General features: G+C 37.5%; 1 protein-coding gene and 28 non-coding genes across 29 annotated transcripts; 27 read left to right on the top strand and 2 right to left on the bottom strand.

Moving 5' to 3' along the window:
* The first annotated feature begins 3,934 nt into the window (after nt 1–3,934).
* Trnat-ugu lies at nt 3,935–4,006 on the top strand. The gene has a single exon. It is a non-coding gene; the product is annotated as a tRNA-Thr (tRNA).
* An 889-nt stretch (nt 4,007–4,895) lies between these two features.
* Trnat-ugu lies at nt 4,896–4,967 on the top strand. The gene has a single exon. It is a non-coding gene; the product is annotated as a tRNA-Thr (tRNA).
* Nucleotides 4,968–5,169: 202 nt separating this feature from the next.
* Nucleotides 5,170–5,241, top strand: Trnat-ugu. The gene has a single exon. It is a non-coding gene; the product is annotated as a tRNA-Thr (tRNA).
* Nucleotides 5,242–5,426: 185 nt separating this feature from the next.
* On the top strand, nt 5,427–5,498 carry Trnat-ugu. Its single transcript has one exon. It is a non-coding gene; the product is annotated as a tRNA-Thr (tRNA).
* A 409-nt stretch (nt 5,499–5,907) lies between these two features.
* Nucleotides 5,908–5,978, top strand: Trnat-ugu. Its single transcript has one exon. It is a non-coding gene; the product is annotated as a tRNA-Thr (tRNA).
* Nucleotides 5,979–6,181: 203 nt separating this feature from the next.
* Nucleotides 6,182–6,253, top strand: Trnat-cgu. The gene has a single exon. It is a non-coding gene; the product is annotated as a tRNA-Thr (tRNA).
* A 203-nt stretch (nt 6,254–6,456) lies between these two features.
* Trnat-ugu lies at nt 6,457–6,528 on the top strand. The gene has a single exon. It is a non-coding gene; the product is annotated as a tRNA-Thr (tRNA).
* Nucleotides 6,529–6,713: 185 nt separating this feature from the next.
* Nucleotides 6,714–6,785, top strand: Trnat-ugu. Its single transcript has one exon. It is a non-coding gene; the product is annotated as a tRNA-Thr (tRNA).
* A 1,008-nt stretch (nt 6,786–7,793) lies between these two features.
* Trnat-ugu lies at nt 7,794–7,865 on the top strand. The gene has a single exon. It is a non-coding gene; the product is annotated as a tRNA-Thr (tRNA).
* Nucleotides 7,866–8,069: 204 nt separating this feature from the next.
* On the top strand, nt 8,070–8,142 carry Trnat-ugu. Its single transcript has one exon. It is a non-coding gene; the product is annotated as a tRNA-Thr (tRNA).
* A 5,351-nt stretch (nt 8,143–13,493) lies between these two features.
* Trnat-ugu lies at nt 13,494–13,565 on the top strand. The gene has a single exon. It is a non-coding gene; the product is annotated as a tRNA-Thr (tRNA).
* Nucleotides 13,566–14,454: 889 nt separating this feature from the next.
* On the top strand, nt 14,455–14,526 carry Trnat-ugu. Its single transcript has one exon. It is a non-coding gene; the product is annotated as a tRNA-Thr (tRNA).
* Nucleotides 14,527–14,728: 202 nt separating this feature from the next.
* Nucleotides 14,729–14,800, top strand: Trnat-ugu. Its single transcript has one exon. It is a non-coding gene; the product is annotated as a tRNA-Thr (tRNA).
* Nucleotides 14,801–14,985: 185 nt separating this feature from the next.
* On the top strand, nt 14,986–15,057 carry Trnat-ugu. The gene has a single exon. It is a non-coding gene; the product is annotated as a tRNA-Thr (tRNA).
* Nucleotides 15,058–15,511: 454 nt separating this feature from the next.
* On the top strand, nt 15,512–15,583 carry Trnat-ugu. Its single transcript has one exon. It is a non-coding gene; the product is annotated as a tRNA-Thr (tRNA).
* A 214-nt stretch (nt 15,584–15,797) lies between these two features.
* Nucleotides 15,798–15,869, top strand: Trnat-ugu. Its single transcript has one exon. It is a non-coding gene; the product is annotated as a tRNA-Thr (tRNA).
* Nucleotides 15,870–16,072: 203 nt separating this feature from the next.
* Nucleotides 16,073–16,144, top strand: Trnat-cgu. Its single transcript has one exon. It is a non-coding gene; the product is annotated as a tRNA-Thr (tRNA).
* A 202-nt stretch (nt 16,145–16,346) lies between these two features.
* Trnat-ugu lies at nt 16,347–16,419 on the top strand. The gene has a single exon. It is a non-coding gene; the product is annotated as a tRNA-Thr (tRNA).
* Nucleotides 16,420–16,604: 185 nt separating this feature from the next.
* Nucleotides 16,605–16,676, top strand: Trnat-ugu. The gene has a single exon. It is a non-coding gene; the product is annotated as a tRNA-Thr (tRNA).
* Nucleotides 16,677–16,990: 314 nt separating this feature from the next.
* Trnat-cgu lies at nt 16,991–17,062 on the bottom strand. The gene has a single exon. It is a non-coding gene; the product is annotated as a tRNA-Thr (tRNA).
* Nucleotides 17,063–17,161: 99 nt separating this feature from the next.
* Trnat-cgu lies at nt 17,162–17,233 on the top strand. Its single transcript has one exon. It is a non-coding gene; the product is annotated as a tRNA-Thr (tRNA).
* Nucleotides 17,234–17,436: 203 nt separating this feature from the next.
* On the top strand, nt 17,437–17,508 carry Trnat-ugu. The gene has a single exon. It is a non-coding gene; the product is annotated as a tRNA-Thr (tRNA).
* Nucleotides 17,509–17,693: 185 nt separating this feature from the next.
* Trnat-cgu lies at nt 17,694–17,765 on the top strand. Its single transcript has one exon. It is a non-coding gene; the product is annotated as a tRNA-Thr (tRNA).
* Nucleotides 17,766–17,968: 203 nt separating this feature from the next.
* Trnat-ugu lies at nt 17,969–18,040 on the top strand. The gene has a single exon. It is a non-coding gene; the product is annotated as a tRNA-Thr (tRNA).
* Nucleotides 18,041–18,225: 185 nt separating this feature from the next.
* Nucleotides 18,226–18,297, top strand: Trnat-ugu. Its single transcript has one exon. It is a non-coding gene; the product is annotated as a tRNA-Thr (tRNA).
* Nucleotides 18,298–18,500: 203 nt separating this feature from the next.
* Nucleotides 18,501–18,572, top strand: Trnat-cgu. The gene has a single exon. It is a non-coding gene; the product is annotated as a tRNA-Thr (tRNA).
* Nucleotides 18,573–18,757: 185 nt separating this feature from the next.
* Trnat-ugu lies at nt 18,758–18,829 on the top strand. The gene has a single exon. It is a non-coding gene; the product is annotated as a tRNA-Thr (tRNA).
* A 203-nt stretch (nt 18,830–19,032) lies between these two features.
* Nucleotides 19,033–19,104, top strand: Trnat-ugu. The gene has a single exon. It is a non-coding gene; the product is annotated as a tRNA-Thr (tRNA).
* A 3,653-nt stretch (nt 19,105–22,757) lies between these two features.
* Nucleotides 22,758–23,651, bottom strand: LOC113387882. Its single transcript, XM_026625270.1, has one exon. It carries the CDS (start codon nt 23,649–23,651, stop codon nt 22,758–22,760), a length of 894 nt encoding a protein of 297 aa, XP_026481055.1.
* Nucleotides 23,652–24,073: the final 422 nt, after the last annotated feature.

Here is a 24,073-nt window from a genome sequence, read left to right as displayed (position 1 = left end):
ATTTCAGCTGCTGAGGACTTGATATCAGGTTGGTAAGCGTTTCGAATACCTAATAGGATTAGCAAAATGCTTCCAACTTGTGTTGTCTTTGTAACACATTATCGCAGCCTTGAGTTGTCGATGGAAGCGTTCTATTAGTCCATTGGAACATGGATGACAGCTACTTACTTTTTCTGCAGATATTCCTTGTAGTATGTATACTTCTGGCCATTTGGTTAATCGATCAATGGCTGTCAAACAATATTTATAAAAGTTAACAGGAGGTAAAGGACCAATTATATCTATGTGTACATGTGCAAATCTTGCTGTTGGTAAGGAAAATTTTCCATGAGGTGCATGTACATGCTGTGTTATTTAGAATTTGTGACAATCCTGAACAAGCTTTAGGCCAATCGCGGCAGTTTTTCTGTATAGATGGCCATACGTACCATGCAGAGATAAGACGCAAAGTTGCTCGTATCCCAGGGTGACTCAAACTATGTAATAAGTTAAATATTTGTCTCCGCAATGGTGCCGGGATAGAAGGCTGAGGCTGAGCCTTCGCCGTGTCGCAGAACAACTTTATGTTTGTGCCTGGTACTAGAATTTCTTCTAATTGTAGTTTGGTGTCTTGCATCAGAAGGCGTTCAAGTTCTGCATCATCTTTCTGGTGCTGTGCTAGGATTTCGAAATTGAATAAATTATCTTTGTAATGGCTTCGACTTGTGACAGTGTATCAGTTATAATATTTTCCTGGCTTCTGATGAATTTTATGTTTGTTGTAAACTATGAAATAAAATTTAGATGGTTTAATTGAACTGGTGGAAGTTTTTCGTGGAGTTGGTTGAATGCAAAGATTAATGGTTTGTGATCAGTGTATATTGTGCATTGATATGCTTCAAGGATGTACCTGAAGTGCTGCACGGCAAAATATACCGCTAGCAATTGACATGGAGTCAACTTTTTAGAGAAATATGCTAGGGGTTGCCACTTGTTTTCAACCAATTGTAGTAAACAGGCGCCTACTGCCTGCGAGGAAGCATCTGTAAATAATCCTAATTTGGCACCATGAATTGGATGTTGGAGTAGCGTTGCTTCCGAAAGTTTGTCTTTGCGGGATTGAAATGCTTTTTTCCAGTTCTGGAGTCTAGGAGATAGTTTTATTGCCTTTGATGAATAGTAATGCATCGTGCAGTATTACTCGGTTTGAGGCTGCATTTGGTATGAAACGGCGATAATAATTGAGCATATCTAAAAATCGTCTGAAAACCTTTGTGATTTCTGGACAAGGAAAATTCTTCAGATTTTCGATACGTTCAGATAGTGGCTTGGTTCTGTTGCGGAAATTTCATATCCCAAAAACTGAATTTGCGAGACACAAAAGGTACTTTTTGTCTGATTTATTACAATTCCATGGCGGTGAAGGCGCTCAAATATTGCTTGTAAATGCATTCGATGCTCTTGTTTATTTGTGAAAAAATACTAAAACATCATCTATGTATGCGAAACAAAAATTTAATCCTATCAACACTTCGTCTATGAAGCGCTGAAAGGTCTCTTCCAGCGTTTCTGACACCGAAAGACATGAATGGAAACTCAAACATACCAAAAGGCGTTGATATCAGTTCATAGTCTGATATGTTGCATTTACTGAAGGCTCTCCTGGTATAACACGAAACGTCTGAACCGGTATCTACAAGAAATTTTATATTATTATTCTTATCAAAAACAAAAAGGCGACCTTTAGCGGATTGATGATCAGTTGTCACCACTACTGATCGGTTTCCTCGTTTTTTGTGCTGCTAATTCTGATATGTTTTCTACGTACATGGTTTTTGACGTTTTTTTCCAAAATGATGATACCAGCATTTCGTGGTTTATTGTAATTCGCTGCTTCTCGATCTTGATCTACCTAAACGTCGATTTTGTTCTTGCAAATTTCGTACTTGTTTTGTTAATTCCTCTAGGGTGTTTTTGTAGTGGATGTCGGTGGATTGATTGTGGTGCAGCTGCTTTGTTGAATCTACATGCGGGACCAAAGGTTGAGCTTCTAGACTTTTGTCCGCTGTGATTGCCAATTTGTCTGAAGGTGGGTCTCTTTAGATGTGTAAAATGCCGCGAACAAAAGCGGGCAGCTGTTGTATCTATAAAGATTTGAATATTGTTTTGCCTATTTTTGTGTGACCGTCCAATGTCGCAAAAATTGTGATGAGCTGCAATCCCCTAATTCTCCCTCCGAAAGTAGCTGCTTGATCCTAGACTATTCTGATGCGCATAGTCTGCTCACAAGGACTTCTTTCAAGTGAGAATAGGGATTTCCTACTGGTGGCAAAAATTTGTGCTTTCGTTGGTGCGAAAGCGACAATTCGGAGCAATTTCAAACTGTGCTTCCGCTTGCGCAAACCATAGGTCCGGGCTATTGTTCCAGAACGGTGGTATTTTTACTGCAACTCGGTTAATTGTGTCGTTTGTGGATACATGATTTGAGGCAGGTTCAGATATCGAACCCTTCGGTATCTTCGAAGGTCTTTTATCAGTATTTTTACCTGATTTTTCCATGACGACCAAATAATCACGTCGGGGTCACCAATTATGTGGGTATCTTTCACATATATTTCTACCTGAATAACACAAATATTATAATATAATATTATTTATTATGTTAGATATATTTACATCGAAATTATAATTTATTATTTTCTTCTTCTGGCTGGCTACTGTCCGTGGTCCCAGGTCGGTAGTTGTTCACTCCTTGAGTGGTTGAGGTGAAAGAGGACTGTTTATAGGATTAAAAATACAAACAAAATACAGTAATACTATTTGACCCACTGTACTATTTACAGCGCAAAAGTCATGATTAAATATAAAATATGTGAAAGAATACTATTAGGCTCAAGGCACTATTTATAGGATTGAAAATAGAATAACATAAAATAACACTATTTGATTCACTGTACCATTTACAGTGTGAAAAATCATTAATAAAAATTAAATATATAAAATGACACTGTTAGGCCCGCTGTACTGTCTATAGGATTAAAATAGTAAAATAGAATTAGTCTGTGTTGCGTATGCGTTAAATACCCTCAGCGCCAGAGAGTGGGGATGTCTAAAAGGTATTATCGTGGTGCCATCTAGTGCAACGTAGGCGGCTCTCACAAGCGGTGACACAATTGAAGTTGAGGCATAACTGGTAACGCCATCAGTTGTCAAACCTCTTATATAGATAGTTCCCACAAAAGTGGTAGAACACAGGTTTTGTAAACAAGTGATCGTGAGTTCGAACCTCATTGGGGGCATGTAGTGTTTTTTATGCATCAAAAAACGAGCATGTCAAATTCAGATACTTTTTTAATAATTTTATTTGAACAGCAATCAGAACTAATGGGCTCTATGAGCTGTTGTGAGTAAGATCTTACAAACTACGTTTGTTTTTATTACAGATGGCAACCCAAACAGTTGTCACATCTCTGTATGATAAATTTTTATTACAATCTCTGTAATAGGGTAAGTATGGTGCAACAATGCCGGGTGAGGGCTATTTTCACTTGGAAACATATTGCTATCTATATTTCCAAGTGAAAATCGTTGCCAATGTTGCCTGACAACAGGCTGCTCGAAGTGGGTATCGAACCCGGGACCTCTGAAACAAGTCCCGTTGCTATTAACCGCTTACCTAGGGGCGAGCCCAAATTCAGATACTTAAAATCATAAATCAATGAATGGTGTTGTAAGCCAGGGGTTGTGAGTTCAAACCTCACCTTAGGCAAATTGCTTTTCGAGTTATCGATCCAATAAATCAGACAAAAATGTTCGTAACAGATTATTAGTATTATAATATTAGTATTTATAAAAACATTTATAAGGTTGCTGTCTCTCACGTATAGGCTCTTTCAAACTTCATAAGAGATATGCTGTAACTGCACAATATTATATTACTACCTCCCAACATGCGGCCTCTTTAGCTCAGTGGTAGAGCACTGGCCTTGTAAACCAGTGGTCGTGAGTTCAAACATCACAGGAGGCAAAATGCTTTTCGAGATATCGATCCAATGAATCTGACAATATATTCGTGACAAATTATTACTATTATAATGTAACTATTTATAAATACATTTATAAGGTTGCTGTCTCTCACATATAGGATCTTTCAAACTTCATAAAAGATATGCTGTAACCTCACAATATTACATTACTACCTCTCAACATGTGATCTATTTAGCTCAGTGGTAGAACAGTGGTCTTGTAAACCAGGGGTCGTGGGTTCAAACTTCACAGGAGGCTATTCGAATTTCTGATTTGATGCTGTACTTTTTCCTAAATTTATGAATGCTGTAATGTTTCCTTAACTCCATAAAAGAAAAAAGTAGCAGCAACGTTTGGTATAAATCGAATACACTTCTACTTCCTGTGATTTGTGAACTCACAACTCCTTACTACGACGTTACTACCGCTCACCTGTAGTCACTTTGGGTCTGTGGTAGAACACCGGTCTTCTAAACCACTGGTCGTGAGTTCGAACTTCATAGGAGGCATGTAGTGTTTTTTATGCATCAAAAACAAACATGTCAAACTCGGATATTTGAAAGCATAAATCAATGAAAACCCAAAAACTCAGAAGAAACTGCAAAATATTTTATTACCATTTTTCAACATGTGGCCTCCTTAGCTCAGCGGTAGATACATGGTGTTGTAAAGCAGGGGTCGCGAGTTCAAACCTCACAGGATGCAAAATGCTTTTCGAGATATTGATCCAATAAATCAAACAAAATGTTCGTGACAAATTGTTACTATTATAATATAAGTATTTATAAAAACATTTATAAGGTTGCTATCTCTCACGTATATGCTCTTTTAAACTTCATAAGAGATATGCTGCAACTGCACAATATTATATTACTACCTCTCAACATGTGGCCTTTTTAGCTCAGTGGTAGAGCACTGGTCTTGTAAACCAGGGGTCGTGAGTTCAAACCTCACAGGAGGCAAATGGCTTTTCGAGCTAACGATCCAACAAAACAGATAAAAATAATCTACACATATTGTTACCATTTTAATATTAGTATTTATAAAAACATTTAATCAAAAAACTAACATGTCAAACTCGGATATTTAAAAGCATGAATCAATGAAAACACAAAAATCTCAGTAGTAACTGCACAATATTATATTACTAGCTTACAGCATGTTGCCTCTTTAGCTCAGTAGTAGAGCACTGGTCTTGTAAACCAGGGGTCGTGATTTCAAACCTCACAGGAGGCAAAATGCTTTTCGAGATCTCGATTCAATAAATCAGACAAAATATTCGTGTTAGATTATTACTATTATAATATAAGTATTTATGAGAATATTTATAAGGTTGCTGTCTCTCACATGTACGCTCTTTCAAACTTCATAAGATTTTTGCTGTAACTGCACAATATTACATTACTACCTCTCAACATGTGGCCTCTTTAGCTCAGTGGTAGAGCACTGGTCTTGTAAACCAGGGGTCGTGAGTTCAAACCACACAGGAGGCAAATTGCTTTTCGAGTTATCGATCCAATAAATCAGACAAAAATATTCGTGACAAATTATTACTAATATAATATTAGTATTTAATAAAAACATTTATAAGGTTGCTGTCTCTCATGCATGGGGTCTTTCAAACAGCATAAGAAATTTGCTGTGATTTTCTGATTTTCAGCTCAGTGGTAGAGCACTGGTCTCGTAAACCAGGGGTCGTGAGTTCAAACCTCACAGGAGGCAAATTGCTTTTCGAGTTATCGAAATCAGACAAAAATATCCGTGACAGATTATTACTATTATAATATTAGTATTTAATAAAAACATTTATAAGGTTGCTGTCTCTCACATGTACGCTCTTTCAAACTTCATAAGAGATATGCTGTAACTGCACAATATTACATTACTACCTCTCAACATGTGGCCTCTTTAGCTCAGTGGTAGAGCACTGGTCTTGTGAACCAGGGTTGTGAGTTCAAACCTCACAGGAGGCAAATTGCTTTTCGAGTTATCGATCCAATAAATCAGACAAAAATATCCGTGACGGATTATTACTATTATAATATTAGTATTTAATAAAAACATTTATAAGGTTGCTGTCTCTCATGTATAGGGTCTTTCAAACTTCATAAGAAATGTGCTGTGATTTTCACTAAACTCGTGTGCACAATATTATATTACTACCAACTAACATGTGGCCTATTTAGCTCAGTGGTAGAGCACTGGTCTCGTAAACCAGGGGTCGTGAGTTCAAACCTCACAGGAGGCAAATTGCTTTTCGAGTTATCGATCCAATAAATCATACAAAAATATCCGTGACAGATTATAACTAATATAATATTAGTATTTAATAAAAACATTTATGAGGTTGCTGTCTCTTATGTATAGGGTCTTTCAAACTTTTTAAAAAATATGCTGTGATTTTCACTAAATTCGTGTGCACAATATTATATTACTATCTCCCAACATGTGTCCTCTTTAGCTCAGTGGTAGAACACTGGTCTTGTAAACCAGGGGTCGTGAGTTCAAACCTCACAGGAGGCAAAATGCTTTTTGAGATCTCGATCCAATAGATCAGACAAATTATTCGTGTTAGATTATTACTATTATAATATAAGTACTTATAAGAATATTTATAAGGTTGCTGTCTCTCACATGTACGCTCTTTCAAACCTCATAGGAGACATGCTGTAACTGCACAATATTATATTACTACCTCTCATCATGTGGCGTCTTTAGCTCAGTGGTAGAGCACTGGTCTTGTAAACAAGGGGTCGTGGGTTCAAAACTCACAGGAGGCAAACTGACTTTCTCATTCGATGCTGCGCTTCTTGCTAAATTTATTAATGCTGTAATTTTTCCTTAACTTTATAAAAAAAAGCAGCAACGTTTGGTATAAATCGAATACACTTCTACTTCCTGTGATTCAAAAAAACAAAAACATAATATCCTATGAGGGTTTTGAACTCGTGCCGCTTTAGCTCAGTGGTAGAGCACTGGTTTCGTAAACCACGGGTCATGAGTTCAAACCTCACAGGACGGATTATGGCTATTATAATATTAGTATTTAATAAAAACATTTATAAGGTTGCTGTCTCTCATGTATAGGGTCTTTCAAACTTCATAAGAAATATGCTGTGATTTTCACTAAATTCGTGTGCCTTCTTAACTTTGTAAAAAAAACTACTCCAACACCAACGTGTGGAATAAATCGAATAGACATATGCCGCTTATGACCAAATTTATAAAAAGAAATATTTAAAAAAAAATTATAATAGTTCAAAAATTAATTTGGCGTGCTGTGATTTTTTCTTATAAAGAAATTTAGACTTTATTAAAGAAAAAAAAGCACCAACGTTTGCCATAATACGCCATTTGCCATCTCGATCCAATAAATCAGACAAAATATTCGTGTTAGATTATTACAATTATAATTTAAGTATTTATAAGAATATTTATAAGGTTGCTGTCTCTCACATATACGCTCTTTCAAACTTCATAAGAGATATGCTGTAACTGCACAATATTATATTACTACCTCTCAACATGTGACCCCTTTAGCTCAGTGGTAGAGCACTGGTTTTGTAAACCAAGCGTCGTGAGTTCAAACCTCACAGGAGGCAAATTGTTTTTCGAGTTATCGATCCAATAAATCAGACAAAAATATTCGTGGCAGATTATTACTATTATAATATTAGTATTTATAAAAACATTTATAAGGTTGCTGTCTCTTACGTATAGGCTCTTTTAAACTTTATAAGAGATATGCTGTAACTGCACAATAATATATTACTACATCTCAACATGTGGCCTCTTTAGCTCAGTGGTAGAGCACTGGTCTTGTAAACCAGGGGTCGTGAGTTCAAACCTCACAGGAGGCAAATTGCTTTACGAGCTAACGATCCAATAAAACAGATAAAAATGTTCAACACAGGTTGTTTTAATATTACACAGAGTATTTAAATATTAGTATTTATAAAAACATTTTGCCAAAAAACTAACATGTCAAACTCGGATATTTAAAAGCATGAATCAATGAAAACACAAAAATCTCACAATATTATATTATTAGCTTTCAACATGTGGCCTCTTTAGGTCAGTGGTAGAGCACTGGTCTTGTAAACCAAGGGTCGTGAGTTCAAACCTCACAGGAGCGCAATATTATACTACAATATTATTACTACCTCTCATCATTTGGTCTTGTGGGAGTTGTAATTATTATGAAAATATATTAAATTATAAACTCCCAACATATAAAAATATATAAAATTTATTCATTATAAAATATTACTGATATCAAAATATACAATGACAAGTCCAGTCGTTTTTTTACGATCATGACTAGCCTGCTTGATTTCCCCACACACTCCTTGTCCAGTGTTGACCTCACAGTTTAAAAAGAAAATACAGGAAAAACACGTTATAAAAATGTGGTGGGAAAGCAGATTATAGCAGTGTTGTGATACTGGTCAATTACAAATTTCCATGTTTCGTCAGCAGATCCACCGTATGTGGTAATTCGACCTTCCATCAACTCCATATTCTGTATAAGGTTCTGACTAATGTTTGGAATGCATAATTTATGGGTACAGTTTCCATTTCTGCAGGCGTTGCATTCGTATCTGATTGGTTCTGATCAGAGAAAGAAGTTGGCTCTTCATCTAAATCAGGATCATTGGTTTCTTTAACATAAGAGTTCAGAATTGTGGAATCCAATAAATAATTTATGTCAAATTTTGTTTTGACTCGTCGCTGTCACCGATAATGGGAGGTAGCATCAAAAGACGATTTGTTGAGTTAACAGACAAGGAGAGGTTGAATTGCATTCAAATGAAAAGCTTAGGCTCCAAATTTTATTATTTTTTTGTCAGCAATAAACACTGAGGTCTGGGTATACCAAATGAGTAACCACGGAAGTCCGATCCAGATAGTAAGTGCGTTAACTATAATGGATCGTGGACTGGACGTACCTTATAAGTCGTCTCTGAAGACCAGTGATTATGGTGCTGCGTCAAAATCAATTTCCTTGAATCCTCGAAATTAAAAACCTTCATAAGATGTTATGTTTTTATTTTTTTTAATTTTTGAACTCACAACTCCTTAATACTATGTCACTACCACTAACTCTATGGTAGAGCACTGGCCTTGTAAATCAGCACTCGTGAGTTCGAACCTCATAGGAGGCATTTCGTGGTTTTGATGGATAAAAAAAAAAAAACTTATCAAACTCGGATATTTGATAGCATAAATAAAAACCCAAAGGTCTTAGAAGTGTGGGTATATTCCACATATATTTCTACTTGAATAACTCGAATATTATAATATAATATTATTTATTATGTTGGATATATTTACATCAAAATTATAATTTATTATTTTCTTCTTCTGGCTGGCTACTGTCCGTGGTCCCAGGTCAGTAGTTATTGACTGCTTGAATGGTTGAGGTGAATTATAATTAGTCTGTATTGCGTATGCGTTAAATACCCTCAGCGCCAAGGAGTGGGCATGTCTAATGGGTATTATCGTGGAGCCATCTGGTGCAACGTAGGCGGCTCCCACATGCGGTGACACAATTGTAGTTGAGGCATAACTGGTGACGCCATCAGTTGTCAAACCTCTTTTATAGATGAAAAATTTATTCGAAAATGAACTTTTGGGCCTGATCGAGTGTGATAGTTGTTCTCTGCTTTTGTGATGATTGGTTGGTCTACTGGATCTGCGATGATGTAGGCTGGTTTGTTGCGATCGATGGACACCCGTGTACTGCCTTTCTGTGTTTGTATGGTTACTGGTTTTATCATCTCTTTTAAGAACTTCGTATGGACCTTGATATGGTTGTTGGAGTGACTTCCTAATAGTATCGTAGCGTAGGAAAATATGCGCGCATGTTTGCAGATCCTGAAAAATAAATGGTTTGTTATTTGTGTGATTACTAGATTTACTTGGTTGAAGATGTGCTACGTGTTGTCAAAGTATCGAGAGTAGATTAGCCGGATGTCTTAAATTTTGAGAATTTTTGTGTAATTCAAAAATTTCTCCAGGAAGGCGGAGTAGTTTACCATACACCATTTCAGCTGCTGAGGACTTGATATCAGGTTGGTAAGCGTTTCGAATGCCTAATAGGATTAGCGAAATGCTTCCAACTTGTGTTGTCTTTGTAACACATTATTGCAGCCTTGAGTTGTCGATGGAAGCGTTCTATTAGTCCATTGGAACATGGATGACAGCTACTTACTTTTTCTGCAGATATTCCTTGTAGTATGTATACTTCTGGCCATTTGGTTAATCGATCAATGGCTGTCAAACAATTTTTATAAGAGTTAACAGGAGGTAAAGAACCAATTATATCTATGTGTACATTTGCAAATCTTGCTGTTGGTAAGGAAAATTTTCCATGAGGTGCATGTACATGCTGTGTTATTTAGGATTTGTGACAATCCTGAACAAGCTCTAGGCCAATCGCGGCAGTTTTTCTGTATAGATGGCCATACGTACCATGCAGAGATAAGACGCAAAGTTGCTCGTATCCCAGGGTGACTCAAACTATGTAATAAGTTAAATATTTGTCTCCGCAATGGTGCCGGGATAGAAGGCTGAGGCTGAGCCTTCGCCGTGTCGCAGAACAACTTTATGTTTGTGCCTGGTACTAGAATTTCTTCCAATTGTAGTTTGGTGTCTTGCATCAGAAGGCGTTCAAGTTCTGCATCATCTTTCTGGTGCTGTGCTAGGATTTCGAAATTGAATAAATTATCTTTTGTAATGGCTTCGACTTGTGACAGTGTATCAGTTATAATATTTTCCTGGCTTCTGATGAATTTTATGTTTGTTGTAAACTATGAAATAAAATTTAGATGGTTTAATTGAACTGGTGGAAGTTTTTCGTGGAGTTGGTTGAATGCAAAGATTAATGGTTTGTGATCAGTGTATATTGTGCATTGATATGCTTCAACGATGTACCTGAAGTGCTGCACGGCAAAATATACCGCTAGCAATTGACATGGAGTCAACTTTTTAGAGAAATATGCTAGGGGTTGCCACTTGTTTTCAACCAATTGTAGTAAACAGGCGCCTACTGCCTGCGAGGAAGCATCTGTAAATAATCCTAATTTGGCACCATGAATTGGATGTTGGAGTAGCGTTGCTTCCGAAAGTTTGTCTTTGCGGGATTGAAATGCTTTTTTCCAGTTCTGGAGTCCAGGAGATAGTTTTATTGCCTTTGATGAATAGTAATGCATCGTGCAGTATTACTCGGTTCGAGGCTGCATTTGGTATGAAACGGCGATAATAATTGAGCATATCTAAAAATCGTCTGAAAACCTTTGTGATTTCTGGACAAGGAAAATTCTTCAGATTTTCGATACGTTCAGATAGTGGCTTGGTTCTGTTGCGGAAATTTCATATCCCAAAAACTGAATTTGCGAGACACAAAAGGTACTTTTTGTCTGATTTATTACAATTCCATGGCGGTGAAGGCGCTCAAATATTGCTTGTAAATGCATTCGATGCTCTTGTTTATTTGTGAAAAAATACTAAAACATCATCTATGTATGCGAAACAAAAATTTAATCCTATCAACACTTCGTCTATGAAGCGCTGAAAGGTCTCTTCCAGCGTTTCTGACACCGAAAGACATGAATGGAAACTCAAACATACCAAAAGGCGTTGATATCAGTTCATAGTCTGATATGTTGCATTTACTGAAGGCTCTCCTGGTATAACACGAAACGTCTGAACCGGTATCTACAAGAAATTTATATTATTATTCTTATCAAAAACAAAAAGGCGACCTTTAGCGGATTGATGATCAGTTGTCACCACTACTGATCGGTTTCCTCGTTTTTTGTGCTGCTAATTCTGATATGTTTTCTACGTACATGGTTTTTGACGTTTTTTTCCAAAATGATGATACCAGCATTTCGTGGTTTATTGTAATTCGCTGCTTCTCGATCTTGATCTACCTAAACGTCGATTTTGTTCTTGCAAATTTCGTACTTGTTTTGTTAATTCCTCTAGGGTGTTTTTGTAGTGGATGTCGGTGGATTGATTGTGGTGCAGCTGCTTTGTTGAATCTACATGCGGGACCAAAGGTTGAGCTTCTAGACTTTTGTCCGCTGTGATTGCCAATTTGTCTGAAGGTGGGTCTCTTTAGATGTGTAAAATGCCGCGAACAAAAGCGGGCAGCTGTTGTATCTATAAAGATTTGAATATTGTTTTGCCTATTTTTGTGTGACCGTCCAATGTCGCAAAAATTGTGATGAGCTGCAATCCCCTAATTCTCCCTCCGAAAGTAGCTGCTTGATCCTAGACTATTCTGATGCGCATAGTCTGCTCACAAGGACTTCTTTCAAGTGAGAATAGGGATTTCCTACTGGTGGCAAAAATTTGTGCTTTCGTTGGTGCGAAAGCGACAATTCGGAGCAATTTCAAACTGTGCTTCCGCTTGCGCAAACCATAGGTCCGGGCTATTGTTCCAGAACGGTGGTATTTTTACTGCAACTCGGTTAATTGTGTCGTTTGTGGATACATGATTTGAGGCAGGTTCAGATATCGAACCCTTCGGTATCTTCGAAGGTCTTTTATCAGTATTTTTACCTGATTTTTCCATGACGACCAAATAATCACGTCGGGGTCACCAATTATGTGGGTATCTTTCACATATATTTCTACCTGAATAACACAAATATTATAATATAATATTATTTACTATATTTACATCGAAATTATAATTTATTATTTTCTTCTTCTGGCTGGCTACTGTCCGTGGTCCCAGGTCGGTAGTTGTTCACTCCTTGAGTGGTTGAGGTGAAAGAGGACTGTTTATAGGATTAAAAATACAAACAAAATACAGTAATACTATTTGACCCACTGTACTATTTACAGCGCAAAAGTCATGATTAAATATAAAATATGTGAAAGAATACTATTAGGCTCAAGGCACTGTTTATAAAATTGAAAACATAAAATAACACTATTTGATTCACTGTACTATTTACAGTGTGAAAAATCATTAATAAAAATTAAATATATAAAATGACACTGTTAGGCCCGCTGTACTGTCTATAGGATTAAAATAGTAAAATAGAATTAGTCTGTGTTGCGTATGCGTTAAATACCCTCAGCGCCAGAGAGTGGGGATGTTTAAAAGGTATTATCGTGGTGCCATCTGGTGCAACGTAGGCGGCTCTCACAAGCGGTGACACAATTGGAGTTGAGGCATAACTGGTGACGCCATCAGTTGTCAAACCTCTTATACAGATAGTTCCCACAAAAGTGGTAGAACACAGGTTTTGTAAACTAGTGATCGTGAGTTCGAACCTCATTGGGGGCATGTAGCGAGTTATTGATCCAATAAATCAGACAAAAATGTTCGTAACAGATTATTAGTATTATAATATTAGTATTTATAAAAACATTCATAAGGATGCTGTCTCTCACGTATAGGCTCTTTCAAACTTCATAAGAGATATGCTGTAACTGCACAACATTATATTACTACCTCCCAACATGCGGCCTTTTTAGCTCAGTGGTAGAGCACTGGCCTTGTAAACCAGTGGTCGTGAGTTCAAACATCACAGGAGGCAAAATGCTTTTCGAGATATCGATCCAATAAATCTGACAATATATTCGTGACAAATTATTACTATTATAATGTAAGTATTTATAAATACATTTATAAGGTTGCTGTCTCTCACATATAGGATCTTTCAAACTTCATAAAAGATATGCTGTAACCTCACAATATTACATTACTACCTCTCAACATGTGATCTATTTAGCTCAGTGGTAGAACAGTGGTCTTGTAAACCAGGGGTCGTGGGTTCAAACTTTACAGGAGGCTATTCGAATTTCTGATTTGATGCTGTACTTTTTCCTAAATTTATGAATGCTGTAATGTTTCCTTAACTTTATAAAAGAAAAAAATAGCAGCAACGTTTGGTATAAATCGAATACACTTCTACTTCCTGTGATTTGTGAACTCACAACTCCTTACTACGACGTTACTACCGCTCACCTGTATTCACTTTGGGTCTGTGGTAGAACACCGGTCTTCTAAACCACTGGTCGTGAGTTCGAACTTCATAGGAGGCATGTAGTGTTTTTTATGCATCAAAAACAAACATGTCAAACTCGGATATTTGAAAGCATAAATCAATGAAAACCCAAGAACTCAGAAGAAACTGCAAAATATTTTATTACAATTTTTCAACATGTGGCCTCCTTAGCTCAGCGGTAGATACATGGTCTTGTAAAGCAGGGGTCGCAAGTTCAAACCTCACAGGGTGCAAAATGCTTTTCGAGATATTGATCCAATAAATCAAACAAAATGTTCGTGACAAATTGTTACTATTATAATATAAGTATTTATAAAAACATTTATAAGGTTGCTATCTCTCACGTATATGCTCTTTTAAACTTTATAAGAGATATGCTGCAACTGCACAATATTATATTACTACCTCTCAACATGTGGCCTCTTTAGCTCAGTGGTAGAGCACTGGTCTTGTAAACCAGGGGTCGTGAGTTCAAACCTCACAGCAGGCAAATGGCTTTTCGAGCTAACGATCCAACAAAACAGATAAAAATAATCTACACATATTGTTACCATTTTAATATTAGTATTTATAAAAACATTTAATCAAAAAACTAACATGTCAAACTCGGATATTTAAAAGCATGAATCAATGAAAACACAAAAATCTCAGTAATAACTGCACAATATTATATTACTAGCTTACAGCATGTTGCCTCTTTAGCTCAGTAGTAGAGCACTGGTCTTGTAAACCAGGGGTCGTGATTTCAAACCTCACAGGAGGCAAAATGCTTTTCGAGATCTCGATTCAATAAATCAGACAAAATATTCGTGTTAGATTATTACTATTATAATATAAGTATTTATAAGAATATTTATAAGGTTGCTGTCTCTCACATGTACGCTCTTACAAACTTCATAAGATTTGTGCTGTAACTGCACAATATTACATTACTACCTCTCAACATGTGGCCTCTTTAGCTCAGTGGTAGAGCACTGGTCTTGTAAACCAGGGGTCGTGAGTTCAAACCTCACAGGAGGCAAATTGCTTTTGGAGTTATCGATCCAATAAATCAGACAAAAATAATAGTGACAAATTATTACTATTATAATATTAGTATTTAATAAAAACATTTATAAGGTTGCTGTCTCTCATGCATGGGGTCTTTCAAACTTCATAAGAAATTTGCTGTGATTTTCTGATTTTCAGCTCAGTGGTAGAGCACTGGTCTCGTAAACCAGGGGTCGTGAGTTCAAACCTCACAGGAGGCAAATTGCTTTTCAAATTATCGAAATCAGACAAAAATATCCGTGACAGATTATTACTATTATAATATTTAATAAAATTTTATTAAATTTAAGTTTTTATTTAATATTTAATAAAAACATTTATAAGGTTGCTGTCTCTGATGTATAGGGTCTTTCAAACTTTTTAAGAAAAATGCTGTGATTTTCACTAAATTCGTGTGCACAATATTATATTACTCTCAACATGTGGCCTCTTTAGCTCAGTGGTAGAGCACTGGCCTTGTAAACCAGGGGTCGTGAGTTCGAATCTCATAGGAGGCAAAATGCTTTTCGAGATCTCGATCCAATAAATCAGACAGAATATTCGTGTTAGATTATTTACTGTTATATTACTATTATAATATTATAGTACTATTATAATATAAAAATTTATAAGAATATTTATAAGGTTGCTGTCTCTACATGTACGCTCTTTCAACTTCATAAGAGATATGCTGTAACTGCACAATATTACATTACTACCTCTCAACATGTGGCCTCTTTAGCTCAGTGGTAGAGCACTGGTCTTGTAAACCAGGGGTTGTGAGTTCAAACCTCACAGGAGGCAAATTGCTTTTCGAGTTATCGATCCAATAAATCAGACAAAAATATCCGTGACGGATTATTACTATTATAATATTAGTATTTAATAAAAACATTTATAAGGTTGCTGTCTCTCATGTATAGGGTCTTTCAAACTTCATAAGAAATGTGCTGTGATTTTCACTAAACTCATGTGCACAATATTATATTACTACCAACTAACATGTGGCCTATTTAGCTCAGTGGTAGAGCACTGGTCTCGTAAACCAGGGGTCGTGAGTTCAAACCTCACAGGAGGCAAATTGCTTTTCGAGTTATCGATCCAATAAATCATACAAAAATATCCGTGACAGATTATAACTAATATAATATTAGTATTTAATAAAAACATTTATAAGGTTGCTGTCTCTTATGTATAGGGTCTTTCAAACTTTTTAAGAAATATGCTGTGATTTTCACTAAATTCGTGTGCACAATATTATATTACTATCTCCCAACATGTGTTCTCTTTAGCTCAGTGGTAGAACACTGGTCTTGTAAACCAGGGGTCGTGAGTTCAAACCTCACAGGAAGCAAAATGCTTTTCGAGATCTCGATCCAATAAATCAGACAAAATATTCGTGTTAGATTATTACTATTATAATATAAGTATTTATAAGAATATTTATAAGGTTGCTGTCTCTCACATACACGCTCTTTCAAACTTCATAAGAGATATGCTGTAACTGCACAATATTATACTACTACCTCTCAACATGTGGCCTCTTTAGCTCAGTGGTAGAGCACTGGTCTTGTAAACCAGGGGTCGTAAGTTCGAACCTCACAGGAGGCAAACTGACTTACTCATTCGATGCTGCGCTTCTTCCTAAATTTATTATTGCTGTATTTTTCCTTAACTTTATAAAAGTAAAAATGCAGCAACGTTTGGTATGAATCGAATACACTTCTACTTCCTGTGATTCAAAAAAACAAAAACATAATATCCTATGAGAATTTTGAACGATTACGTTTTTTTAAATCACAGGAAGTAGAAGTGAATTTGATTTATACCAAACGTTACTGCTTTTTTACTTTTATAAAGTTAAGGAAAAATTACAGGATTAATATATTTAAGAAAAAGCGCAGCATCGAATGAGAAAGTCAGTTTGCCTCCTGTGAGGTTTGAACTCACGACCCGTGGTTTACGAAACCAGTGCTCTACCACTGAGCTAAAGAGGCACGAGTTCAAAACCCTGTCTCTCACATTTACGCTCTTTCAAACCTCATAAGATATATGCGGTAACTGCACAATATTATATTACTACCTCTCAACATGTTACCTCTTTAGCTCAGTGGTAGAGCACTGGTCTCGTAAACCAGAGGTCGTGAGTTCAAACCTCACAGGAGGCAAATTACTTTTTGAGTTATCGATCCAATAAATCAGACAAAAATATTCGTGACAGGTTATTACTTTTATAATATTAGTATTTAATAAAAACATTTATAAGGTTGCTGTCTCTCATGTATAGGGTCTTTCAAACTTTATAAGAAATATGCTGTGATTTTCACTAAATTCGTGTGCACAATAATATATTACTGTCTCCCAACATGTGGCTTCTTTAGCTCAGTGGTAGAGCACTGGTCTTGTAAACCAGGGGTCGTGAGTTCAAACCTCACAGGAGGCAAAATGCTTTTCGAGATCTTGATCCAATAAATCAGACAAAATATTTGTGTTAGATTATTACTATTATAATATAAGTATTTATAAGAATATTTATAAGGTTGCTGTCTCTCACATTTACGCTCTTTCAAACCTCATAAGATATATGCTGTAACTGCACAATATTATATTACTACCTCTCAACATGTGGCCTCTTTAGCTCAGTGGTAGAGCACTGGTCTCGTAAACCAGGGGTCGTGAGTTCAAACCTCACAGGAGGCAAATTGCTTTTTGAGTTATCGATACAATAAATCAGACAAAAATATTCGTGACAGATTATTACTATTATAATATTAGTATTGAATAAAAATATTTATAAGGTTGCTGTCTCTCATGCATGGGGTCTTTCAAACTTCATAAGAAATGTGCTGTAATTTTCACTAAATTTGTGCGCACAATATTAAATTACTATCTCCCAACATGTGGCCTCTTTAGCTCAGTGGTAGAGCCTTGGTCTTGTAAACCAGGGGTCGTGAGTTCAAACCTCACAGGAGGCAAAATGCTTTTCGAGATCTCGATCTAATAAATCAGACAAAATATTCGTGCTGGATTGTTACTATTATAATATAAGTATTTATAAGAATATTTATAAGGTTGCTGTCTCTCACATGTACGCTCTTTCAAACCTCATAAGAGATATGCTGTAACTGCACAATATTATATTACTACCTCTCATCATGTGGCCTCTTTAGCTCAGTGGTAGAGCACTGGTCTTGTAAACCAGGGGTCGTGAGTTCAAACCTCACAGGAGGCAAATTGCTTTTCGAGTTATCGATCCAATAAATCAGACAAAAATATTCGTGACAGATTATTACTATTATAATATTAGTATCTAATAAAAACATTTATAAGGTTGCTGTCTCTCATGCATGGGGTCTTTCAAACTTCATAAGAAATGTGCTGTGATTTTCACTAAATTCGTGTGCACAATATTATATTACTACCCACCAACAAGTGGCCTCTTTAGCTCAGCGGTAGAGCACTGGTTTCGTAAACCAGAGGTCGTGAGTTCAAACCTCACAGGAGGCAAAATACTTTTCGAGATCTCGATCCAATAAATCAGACAAAATATTTGTGTTAGATTATTGCTATTATAATATAAGTATTTATAAGAATATTTATAAGGTTGCTGTCTCTCACATATACGCTCTTTCAAACTTCATAAGAGATATGCTGTAACTGCACAATATTATATTACTACCTCTCAACATGTGCCCTGTTTAGCTCAGTGGTTGAGCACTGGTCTTGTAAACCAGGGGTCGTGAGTTCTAACCTCACAGGAGGCAAATTGCTTTTCGAGTTATCGACCCAAAAAATCAGACAAAAATATTCGTGACAGATTATTACTATTATAATATTAGTATTTAATAAAAACATTTATAAGGTTGCTGTCTCTCATGTATAGGGTCTTTCAAACTTTATAAGAAATATGCTGTGATTTTCACTAAATTCGTGTGCACAATATTATATTACTGTCTCCCAACATGTGGCCTCTTTAGCTCAGTGGTAGAGCACTGGTCTTGTAAACCAGGGGTCGTGAGTTCAAACCTCACAGGAGGCAAAATGCTTTTCGAGATCTTGATCCAATAAATCAGACAAAATATTCGTGTTAGATTATTACTATTATAATATAAGTATTTATAAGAATATTTTTAAGGTTGCTGTCTCTCACATTTATGCTCTTACAAACCTCATAAGATCTATAGATGTTGTGTCTATATATTATTTATATTTATAATTAAAAGAACTGAACAACGTGTATATAAGTTTAATTAACAATAATAAAATAAGAATAAAGTATTTGACTGATATAAAATATATTTAGGTTAGGTTTATGTCTTCACTCTTCCAAGGGTTGATGCACAAGAGGGTGAGATTGCATTTCTCGCATCCCTCGAGCCCACGCAAGTGTTGCACGATGCGCCGTCGCCAACTTGACAGTTTGCGACGTTCTTCACACGCAACGTATCTATGAAGTTGGTATTGGCGTTTCTGGTTGTTACTCTCGCCGCTAGGTGTAGGGAGACGCCATATCACTCCCCCCAAGATGAAAGTTAGCTATCTGTCAGAATAGAAATAAGGTTAAATGTTTGTTGTCAAATATTGAACGCAACTTTCTTTTTGGCTGTTTTCTTTGTAGGTTCCTTTAATGACTCCCAGGGATGTGTATGAAGTGGTTGAGAAAGTGATTCGTAATCTGCATCTGTTTTATTTATATATACTGGTTTTAGCCTTTCAACAGCGAAGTTCTTTGCGGCCCCATTAACGCGAAGTTTGTAAATCCTATCAGAAACTCGCTCAAGTATTTCATAGGGTCCGCTGTAAGGTGGTTCTAAAGGCTTTCGTACATGGTCTGCTCTGAGGAATACATGTGTGCATGTGCCCATATCTTTCAAAATGAAAATCTTGGATTTGTTGAGGTGGGCTGTTGGAGTTGGTTTCAATGCACACATGATTCGGCGATGATTCTCTAGAAAGACCTGTGGATTCTGTGAGTTATTAGATGTATTGAAAAAATCACCTGGAAGTCTCAGTGTGGTTCCGTAAACCATCTCTGCTGCTGATGTCTTGATGTCTTCCTTGAATGAATTCCGTAGACCAAGTAGTACGTAGGGTAGTGTCTTGATCCACGGTTCAGAAGAACACATCAGTGCAGCTTTTAGGGTTCTGTGCCAACGTTCTACTAATCCATTTGCTTGAGGGTGGTATGCTGTCGTACGTACTTTCTTTGCACCAACTGCCTGTGCCAAGGACTTGAAGAGAGATGACTCAAACTGCGTGCCTTGGTCTGATGTTATTGTAGTTGGTGTACCAAATCTGGAAATCCAGCACGTAAACAATGCCTGCGTGACTGTCTCAGCTGTGATGTCTCTCAGTGGGATGGCTTCCGGTCATCTTGTAAATCTGTCAATAATTGTTAAGCAGTAAGGAAAACCATTAGTATTGGGTAAGGAAATTATGTCAATATGAATATGAGAGAATCTTTCATCAGGAATAGGGATGTGCAAAGGATTGAAATGATTATGTTTATGGATCTTGGACTTTTGACAGGATATGCATTGACGAGTCCAAGTAGCAACATCCTTTCCAATTCCAGGCCAAACATACCGGCTGCGTACCTCCCTGGATGTGGTCCTGATGCTTGGATGAGAAATACCATGGACTACGTCGAATGCAGTTTTGCGGAGGCTCTGTGGGAGATAAGGTTTAACAAAGTTTGACTCAATTATACAATAGATCGGAAAACCATCCAATGTTAATTTATGTAATCTAAGAGAAGTTTCTCCACCAAGCAGCTCCTGCATTTCTGAATCCAAGCTTTGCTCTATACATATTTGTTCAGCCGACAGTCTGGTAGGCATTTCAATAGTGTTAATTCTTGATAATGTATCTGCCACTACATTTTCTTCACCTTTCACATACACAATTTCAGTAGAGAACTGGGATATGTATTCCAATTGCCTACGCTGTCTGTCCAACGCCTTTTCAGGTCTCTGCTGAAATGCATATGTGATGGGTTTGTGGTCTGTCTTGATAATGAAATGCCTACCTTCCAGCAGGTATTCAAAATATTTTATGGCCGCAAAGACGCCTAGAAGCTCTCGGTCATATGTTGAATACCTCTGTTCCGTGGATGTGATCTTTCTGGAGTAGAAACCTATAGGGTGCCATGCACCATTTTCTTCCTGCTCCAGAGTGGCTCCAATGGCTGTTGTTGACGCATCTGTTACTAAACATATATTTGTTGCAGCAGCTGGATAATGAAGTAAAGCGGCGTTTGCAAGAGCATTCTTTACGTCCTCAAAGGCTTGCAGAGATTCTGGGTTCCAAATGACAGGTGTTTTATCCTTCTTGACTGAACTACGTAGGTAACTGTTCAGCGGTGCTTGCAGTTTGGCTGCTTTTGGGACTGATTTCCTGTAATAATTCAGCATTCCCAGAAACCTACGCAGTTCCAGAACTGTTGTTGGCTGTGGGAAGTTCAAAATATTGTCCACCCGGTCTGTAGCTGGAGAATAGCCTTTCTCACTGAGCTTGTAACCCAGAAAATCTACTTGGGACTTGCCTAGGACGCATTTGTTGGTGTTGATGGTTAGAGAATGTTCTTGCAAACGCTCAAAAACTATCTGCAGGTGGCGATGGTGTTGCTCCATGTTCTCAGACATAACCAGAATATCATCCACATATATAAACACAAAGTCAATGTCTTGGAATATGTGGTTTATGTAGCGCTGGAATGTCTGAGTGGCATTCTTCAGTCCAAAAGGCATGCAGAGGTACTCATATAATCCCCATGGAGTTATGATGGCAGTCTTCTGTATGTCCTCTTCATGCATCGGCACCTGATGATACGCTTTTGCAAGATCTATTGTTGAAAAAATTGTTTTATTGTGCAGGTTTGTAAAAACATCACTGATTAGTGGAGGAGGATATTTGTCTGGTTGCGTGCTTGAATTAAGTTTTCTATAGTCACCACAGAGTCTATAAGATCCATCCTTTTTTGATACCATATGTATTGGACTTGCCTACGGACTGCTTGAAGGTCTCAAAATGCCCCTGTTCAGGAGATTTTGTATCTCGGCTTTTGCAGCTGATGCTTTTTCGCCAAAAATCTTCCTGAACCGGGCAGCAACTGGTGGACCTGTTGTGGTAATCCTGTGTGCGAAACGAGATGGTTTAATTGTTAGTCTCTGTGGCGTTCTAGTGATTGTTATATATTTGTTTAGTAAGCTCCTGAAAGGTTGGTGTGGGTTAATTGTGGAAATGTTAATGTTCTGAGTCTACAGCACTTTGCCATCAGAGGCTAAGCCTGTCGTTGAATCAATTAGTCTTTTGCCTTTCAGGTCTATTAGTAGATTGTAGTAGCTTAGCAAGTCTGCACCGACTATGGCTGTTGCCACATCTGCTACTGTGAATTGCCAAGTGAAGGGTCTGCGCAGCGAAAGGTCCAGCTCGAGAGTCCGCTTTCCATAGGTGGATATTCGGCTGGAATTGGCTGCATACAAAACAATCTCTTCCTTGGCACGACCGGTTGCAAACTTGCTAGCTGGAAGAATCGAGAGAACGGAGCCAGAGTCTATAAGAATTTATCCGTGTTTTTCTGTCTGTCACACATAGTCGGAGCTCTGGACAGACAGAATTAATATCACCATCATTACTTGCTCCTGGTGTTGATGGTGACTTTTTTCCGGCTTCAGGAGAGTCTTTCCGGCTTCAGGAGAGTCTTAACCAAACAGGGTCTATGCATTTGGTAGCCTTCTCTCCAAACCTGCTATGGTAAAAGCATAGCTGTGATTTGGACGGCGTCTTTGATCTCCTGTGCCTGGAGTGACTTCTGGTCCTGCTTCTCTCGTCATGTTCTCTGCTATGTTTTAAATTCTCCACTTCTGTCGTCAAGGCATTTAGTTTCTGCATCATGGCAAGCAGAATTTCTTGGGTGCGGTCACTTCTTGGTTCAGGTGCTCTGCTCGCTGTGGCCATCACCGATGATGGCAGTCCACAAGTATCTACAAGCCTGTCTGCCATCTCGCCAATGGCTTGTAGCCCAATGTTTTTCGATACAAGCAGTAGAGGCCGGATGTGTTGTGGGAGTCTGTCCAACCAAAGTTTATGGATGATATCCTCCGATATTTCACTCCGAGCCAGGTCAATCATTTCCCGTAGTAGCTGGGATGGCTTTTTGTCACCTAGGACAACGTTTGTTAACAATTTGTCTACTTGCTTTGACCTCGACTCGGATACTCGGTCTAGGATTATGCTCTTCAACGTGTTGTATTTATTTTCGGTTGGCGGATTTTGCAACACATCGCTTACCAGGTGTAAAGTAGACCTGTCCAGAGCACGCAATACCGCCGTGTACTTCGCATGGTCGGATTTGATCCTATCTCCAAGAAACTCTGTCTTAATCAACAGGAACCATAGATCAGGAGCATCTTCCATGAACGGGGTTATTGTATGCCTGCCCACGTTGTAAATTTGTTCCGTTTTTAAATCATTGTTCACTTGGTTGGAGTTGCTCGCACATGGCGTGCGAACTTGAGTTTCGTCAAAATCGATGAGCGATCGATTTAGATCTTGTGAGGCTTCAGTGTTTGCGGGTGAAGACATTATTAATGATATAGTATACCTCGCTTGTAGTATCAAGATCAGAATTCAGCCACGTGTTTTCTCAGTCGCGGTCACCAATTATATAGATGTTGTGTCTATATATTATTTATATTTATAATTAAAAGAACTGAACAACGTGTATATAAGTTTAATTAACAATAATAAAATAAGAATAAAGTATTTGACTGATATAAAATATATTTAGGTTAGGTTTATGTCTTCACTCTTCCAAGGGTTGATGCACAAGAGGGTGAGATTGCATTTTCGCATCCCTCGAGCCCACGCAAGTGTTGCACGATGCGCCGTCGCCAACTTGACAGTTTGCGACGTTCTTCACACGCAACGTGTCTATGAAGTTGGTTTGGGTATTGGTCGTTTCTGGTTGTTACTCTCGCCGCTAGGTGTAGGGAGACGCCATAGAT

This window comes from Ctenocephalides felis, unplaced genomic scaffold (assembly GCF_003426905.1).
Source record: "Ctenocephalides felis isolate EL2017-DRISC unplaced genomic scaffold, ASM342690v1 CF-g0.4_SCAFFOLD_03572, whole genome shotgun sequence".
Lineage (NCBI taxonomy): Eukaryota > Metazoa > Arthropoda > Insecta > Siphonaptera > Pulicidae > Ctenocephalides > Ctenocephalides felis.
This window is presented reverse-complemented; position numbering and strand designations above follow the sequence as displayed.

Excerpts from the sequence above, each read along its gene's own strand:
- LOC113387882 (XM_026625270.1), bottom strand. The coding sequence starts at position 23,651 with ATGTCTTCACCCGCAAACACTGAAGCCTCACAAGATCTAAATCGATCG.